Source organism: Mesocricetus auratus, unplaced genomic scaffold (genome assembly GCF_017639785.1).
Source record: "Mesocricetus auratus isolate SY011 unplaced genomic scaffold, BCM_Maur_2.0 contig_12042_pilon_obj, whole genome shotgun sequence".
NCBI lineage: Eukaryota > Metazoa > Chordata > Mammalia > Rodentia > Cricetidae > Mesocricetus > Mesocricetus auratus.
In genome coordinates, this window is record NW_024429939.1 from 1 (window position 1) to 6177 (window position 6177).

At 43.6% G+C, this 6177-nt stretch overlaps 1 protein-coding gene across 1 annotated transcript; it reads left to right on the top strand.

Moving 5' to 3' along the window:
* Positions 1–735: 735 nt before the first annotated feature.
* Positions 736–5608, top strand: LOC121138017 (golgin subfamily B member 1-like). The gene is made up of 3 exons (XM_040740866.1): positions 736–1078; positions 3013–3138; positions 5072–5608. The coding sequence occupies exons 1-3, from the start codon at positions 872–874 to the stop codon at positions 5204–5206; spliced, it is 468 nt and encodes a 155-aa protein (XP_040596800.1). The 5' UTR covers positions 736–871; the 3' UTR covers positions 5207–5608.
* Positions 5609–6177: the final 569 nt, after the last annotated feature.

Here is a 6177-nt window from a genome sequence, read left to right on the forward strand (position 1 = left end):
TTCCATCAGCTACTGGATGAAGGTTCTAGGATGGTACATACGGCAGATATCAATCTCATTATCAGAGAAGAGCATTTAAGGTAGCCTCTCCACTATTGCTTCTATTGTTAGCTGGGTCATCCTTGTAGATCTCTGGACATTGCCCTATGACAGATTTCTCTTTAAACCTATAATGGCGCCCTCTTTTTTGGTATCCCTCTTCTTGCTCTCCTCTATTCTTCCCCTGACTCGATCTTCCTGCTCTCTCATGTCTTCCTCTCCCCTTCTCTTTCTCCTAACTTCCTTTCCCTTCCCTGCCCCCCACCCATGCTCCCAATAAGTTCAGGAGATCTTGTCCCTTTCGCCTTCTCCGGGGGACCCTGTATGTCTCTCATAGGGTACTCCTTGTTTCCTAGCTTCTCTGGTTGTGGATTTTAGGCTGGTTCTACGTTGCTCTATGTCTAAAATCCATATATGAGTGAGTACATACCATGTTTGTCTTTCGTGACTGGGTTACCTACCTCAGGATGATTTCTTCCACCCATTTGCCTGTGAATTTCATGATTCCATTTTTTTTCAACTTAGTAGTACTTCCTTGTGTAGACATACCACATTTTCTTCATCCATTTTTCAGTGGAGGGGCATCTAGACTGCTTCCAGGTTCTGGCTAATACAAATAATGCTATGAACATGGCTGAACAGATATCCTTGTTTTATGAATATGCCTAAGAGTGGAATTGCTGGATCTTGTAGTAGACTGATTCCCATTTTCCTGAAGATGGACTTATCACATTTTAAGACTTTTGTAGCTTAATGTGTTTAGTTGATAAGACTATGCAGCATATGCATAGTGGGCCCCCTGCTATGTGTTAAAGTGGAAATTAGAAGGAATATGGAGGTATTCAAGACAAATGAGAGTCAAAGAAGTAAAAATGCCAGCCCCTTTGCTGAAGTAAATATTTTGCCCCTCCAGTTGGATAAGAGTTCTGCAGAGATGGAGGAGTTCATCCTGATGAAGCAGCAGCTTCAAGAAAAGGAAGAACTCATTAACACTCTGCAAACCCAGCTCAGCCAGACACAGGCAGAGCAAGCAGCACAGGTAAGATGATGTTGGTGTCCCCATTAGGATAAAGTCCACAGCAAAAAGTCATTCAAAGTGAATCAACTTGTGGACATCAACTGTATGCACTGGTCAATACACACCACCTTAGCAAAATCTCACTTGAGAGGCTACAGAGATGGTGTTAAGAGCACTGCTCTTGTAGGTGACCCAAGCTAGGTTCCCAGCACCAGCATCAGGTGGCTCATAACCACCTGTAATTTCAGTTCCGGATGCCTTTTGGCCTCAACAGGTACCTGCATACATATGATGCCAATAAACTCATTCAGGCACATACACATACATATAAACTTAAAAACCATGTTTCAAAAAATCTCATCTGATATAACAGAGAAAAAGTCACATAGTCAGACAAAAGAATTGTATATAATGAAAAAAATTTATAATTCAGCCTTAAATTTCAGTTAAATAATTTAAAATGAAATACTTATTTTGGAGGCATCATATTTTTGTAATTTAAACTAGAATCAAGCTTGTTTTGCATGTCAATCCCAGTTTCCTCTTCTTCCCCACCTTCCCTGCCACATACTGGCCTCCTAACCCATCCCCGTTCTGCTCCCCAGGGAGGGTGAGGCCTTCCATGGGGGATCTTCAGTGTCTATCATATCATTTGGAGCAGGGCCTGTACCCTCCCCTGTGTGTCTAGGCTGAGAGAGTATCCCTCTATGGGGAGTGGGCTCCCAAAGTCCATTCGTATACTAGGGATAAATAATGATCCACTACCAGAGGCCCCATAGACTTCCCAGCCCTCCTAACTGACACCCATGTTCAGAGGTCCTGGGTCAGTTCTATGCTGGTTTCCCAGCTATCAGTCGAGGTCCATGAGCTCCACCTTGTTCAGGTCAGCTGTTTCTGTAGGTTCCTCCAGCCTGGTCTTGACCCCTCTGCTCATCACTCCTCCCTCTCTGCAACTGGATTCCAGAGTTTAACTCAGTGTTTAGCTGTGGGTATCTGCTTCTACTTCCATCAGCTACTGGATGAAGGTTCTAGGATGGTACATACGGCAGATATCAATCTCATTATCAGAGAAGAGCATTTAAGGTAGCCTCTCCACTATTGCTTCTATTGTTAGCTGGGTCATCCTTGTAGATCTCTGGACATTGCCCTATGACAGATTTCTCTTTAAACCTATAATGGCGCCCTCTTTTTTGGTATCCCTCTTCTTGCTCTCCTCTATTCTTCCCCTGACTCGATCTTCCTGCTCTCTCATGTCTTCCTCTCCCCTTCTCTTTCTCCTAACTTCCTTTCCCTTCCCTGCCCCCCACCCATGCTCCCAATAAGTTCAGGAGATCTTGTCCCTTTCGCCTTCTCCGGGGGACCCTGTATGTCTCTCATAGGGTACTCCTTGTTTCCTAGCTTCTCTGGTTGTGGATTTTAGGCTGGTTCTACGTTGCTCTATGTCTAAAATCCATATATGAGTGAGTACATACCATGTTTGTCTTTCGTGACTGGGTTACCTACCTCAGGATGATTTCTTCCACCCATTTGCCTGTGAATTTCATGATTCCATTTTTTTTCAACTTAGTAGTACTTCCTTGTGTAGACATACCACATTTTCTTCATCCATTTTTCAGTGGAGGGGCATCTAGACTGCTTCCAGGTTCTGGCTAATACAAATAATGCTATGAACATGGCTGAACAGATATCCTTGTTTTATGAATATGCCTAAGAGTGGAATTGCTGGATCTTGTAGTAGACTGATTCCCATTTTCCTGAAGATGGACTTATCACATTTTAAGACTTTTGTAGCTTAATGTGTTTAGTTGATAAGACTATGCAGCATATGCATAGTGGGCCCCCTGCTATGTGTTAAAGTGGAAATTAGAAGGAATATGGAGGTATTCAAGACAAATGAGAGTCAAAGAAGTAAAAATGCCAGCCCCTTTGCTGAAGTAAATATTTTGCCCCTCCAGTTGGATAAGAGTTCTGCAGAGATGGAGGAGTTCATCCTGATGAAGCAGCAGCTTCAAGAAAAGGAAGAACTCATTAACACTCTGCAAACCCAGCTCAGCCAGACACAGGCAGAGCAAGCAGCACAGGTAAGATGATGTTGGTGTCCCCATTAGGATAAAGTCCACAGCAAAAAGTCATTCAAAGTGAATCAACTTGTGGACATCAACTGTATGCACTGGTCAATACACACCACCTTAGCAAAATCTCACTTGAGAGGCTACAGAGATGGTGTTAAGAGCACTGCTCTTGTAGGTGACCCAAGCTAGGTTCCCAGCACCAGCATCAGGTGGCTCATAACCACCTGTAATTTCAGTTCCGGATGCCTTTTGGCCTCAACAGGTACCTGCATACATATGATGCCAATAAACTCATTCAGGCACATACACATACATATAAACTTAAAAACCATGTTTCAAAAAATCTCATCTGATATAACAGAGAAAAAGTCACATAGTCAGACAAAAGAATTGTATATAATGAAAAAAATTTATAATTCAGCCTTAAATTTCAGTTAAATAATTTAAAATGAAATACTTATTTTGGAGGCATCATATTTTTGTAATTTAAACTAGAATCAAGCTTGTTTTGCATGTCAATCCCAGTTTCCTCTTCTTCCCCACCTTCCCTGCCACATACTGGCCTCCTAACCCATCCCCGTTCTGCTCCCCAGGGAGGGTGAGGCCTTCCATGGGGGATCTTCAGTGTCTATCATATCATTTGGAGCAGGGCCTGTACCCTCCCCTGTGTGTCTAGGCTGAGAGAGTATCCCTCTATGGGGAGTGGGCTCCCAAAGTCCATTCGTATACTAGGGATAAATAATGATCCACTACCAGAGGCCCCATAGACTTCCCAGCCCTCCTAACTGACACCCATGTTCAGAGGTCCTGGGTCAGTTCTATGCTGGTTTCCCAGCTATCAGTCGAGGTCCATGAGCTCCACCTTGTTCAGGTCAGCTGTTTCTGTAGGTTCCTCCAGCCTGGTCTTGACCCCTCTGCTCATCACTCCTCCCTCTCTGCAACTGGATTCCAGAGTTTAACTCAGTGTTTAGCTGTGGGTATCTGCTTCTACTTCCATCAGCTACTGGATGAAGGTTCTAGGATGGTACATACGGCAGATATCAATCTCATTATCAGAGAAGAGCATTTAAGGTAGCCTCTCCACTATTGCTTCTATTGTTAGCTGGGTCATCCTTGTAGATCTCTGGACATTGCCCTATGACAGATTTCTCTTTAAACCTATAATGGCGCCCTCTTTTTTGGTATCCCTCTTCTTGCTCTCCTCTATTCTTCCCCTGACTCGATCTTCCTGCTCTCTCATGTCTTCCTCTCCCCTTCTCTTTCTCCTAACTTCCTTTCCCTTCCCTGCCCCCCACCCATGCTCCCAATAAGTTCAGGAGATCTTGTCCCTTTCGCCTTCTCCGGGGGACCCTGTATGTCTCTCATAGGGTACTCCTTGTTTCCTAGCTTCTCTGGTTGTGGATTTTAGGCTGGTTCTACGTTGCTCTATGTCTAAAATCCATATATGAGTGAGTACATACCATGTTTGTCTTTCGTGACTGGGTTACCTACCTCAGGATGATTTCTTCCACCCATTTGCCTGTGAATTTCATGATTCCATTTTTTTCAACTTAGTAGTACTTCCTTGTGTAGACATACCACATTTTCTTCATCCATTTTTCAGTGGAGGGGCATCTAGACTGCTTCCAGGTTCTGGCTAATACAAATAATGCTATGAACATGGCTGAACAGATATCCTTGTTTTATGAATATGCCTAAGAGTGGAATTGCTGGATCTTGTAGTAGACTGATTCCCATTTTCCTGAAGATGGACTTATCACATTTTAAGACTTTTGTAGCTTAATGTGTTTAGTTGATAAGACTATGCAGCATATGCATAGTGGGCCCCCTGCTATGTGTTAAAGTGGAAATTAGAAGGAATATGGAGGTATTCAAGACAAATGAGAGTCAAAGAAGTAAAAATGCCAGCCCCTTTGCTGAAGTAAATATTTTGCCCCTCCAGTTGGATAAGAGTTCTGCAGAGATGGAGGAGTTCATCCTGATGAAGCAGCAGCTTCAAGAAAAGGAAGAACTCATTAACACTCTGCAAACCCAGCTCAGCCAGACACAGGCAGAGCAAGCAGCACAGGTAAGATGATGTTGGTGTCCCCATTAGGATAAAGTCCACAGCAAAAGGTCATTCAAAGTGAATCAACTTGTGGACATCAACTGTATGCACTGGTCAATACACACCACCTTAGCAAAATCTCACTTGAGAGGCTACAGAGATGGTGTTAAGAGCACTGCTCTTGTAGGTGACCCAAGCTAGGTTCCCAGCACCAGCATCAGGTGGCTCATAACCACCTGTAATTTCAGTTCCGGATGCCTTTTGGCCTCAACAGGTACCTGCATACATATGATGCCAATAAACTCATTCAGGCACATACACATACATATAAACTTAAAAACCATGTTTCAAAAAATCTCATCTGATATAACAGAGAAAAAGTCACATAGTCAGACAAAAGAATTGTATATAATGAAAAAAATTTATAATTCAGCCTTAAATTTCAGTTAAATAATTTAAAATGAAATACTTATTTTGGAGGCATCATATTTTTGTAATTTAAACTAGAATCAAGCTTGTTTTGCATGTCAATCCCAGTTTCCTCTTCTTCCCCACCTTCCCTGCCACATACTGGCCTCCTAACCCATCCCCGTTCTGCTCCCCAGGGAGGGTGAGGCCTTCCATGGGGGATCTTCAGTGTCTATCATATCATTTGGAGCAGGGCCTGTACCCTCCCTGTGTGTCTAGGCTGAGAGAGTATCCCTCTATGGGGAGTGGGCTCCCAAAGTCCATTCGTATACTAGGGATAAATAATGATCCACTACCAGAGGCCCCATAGACTTCCCAGCCCTCCTAACTGACACCCATGTTCAGAGGTCCTGGGTCAGTTCTATGCTGGTTTCCCAGCTATCAGTCGAGGTCCATGAGTTCCACCTTGTTCAGGTCAGCTGTTTCTGTAGGTTCCTCCAGCCTGGTCTTGACCCCTCTGCTCATCACTCCTCCCTCTCTGCAACTGGATTCCAGAGTTTAACTCAGTGTTTAGCTGTGGGTATCTGCTTCTA

Bases quoted from the DNA above. Each gene is read 5' to 3' on its own strand.
- LOC121138017 (XM_040740866.1), top strand. From the start codon at position 872: ATGGAGGTATTCAAGACAAATGAGAGTCAAAGAAGTAAAAATGCCAGC. The intron at 1,079-3,012 runs GTAAGATGATGT...TTGCCCCTCCAG, and splicing joins AGGCAGAGCAAGCAGCACAG to TTGGATAAGAGTTCTGCAGA. The intron at 3,139-5,071 runs GTAAGATGATGT...TTGCCCCTCCAG, and splicing joins AGGCAGAGCAAGCAGCACAG to TTGGATAAGAGTTCTGCAGA.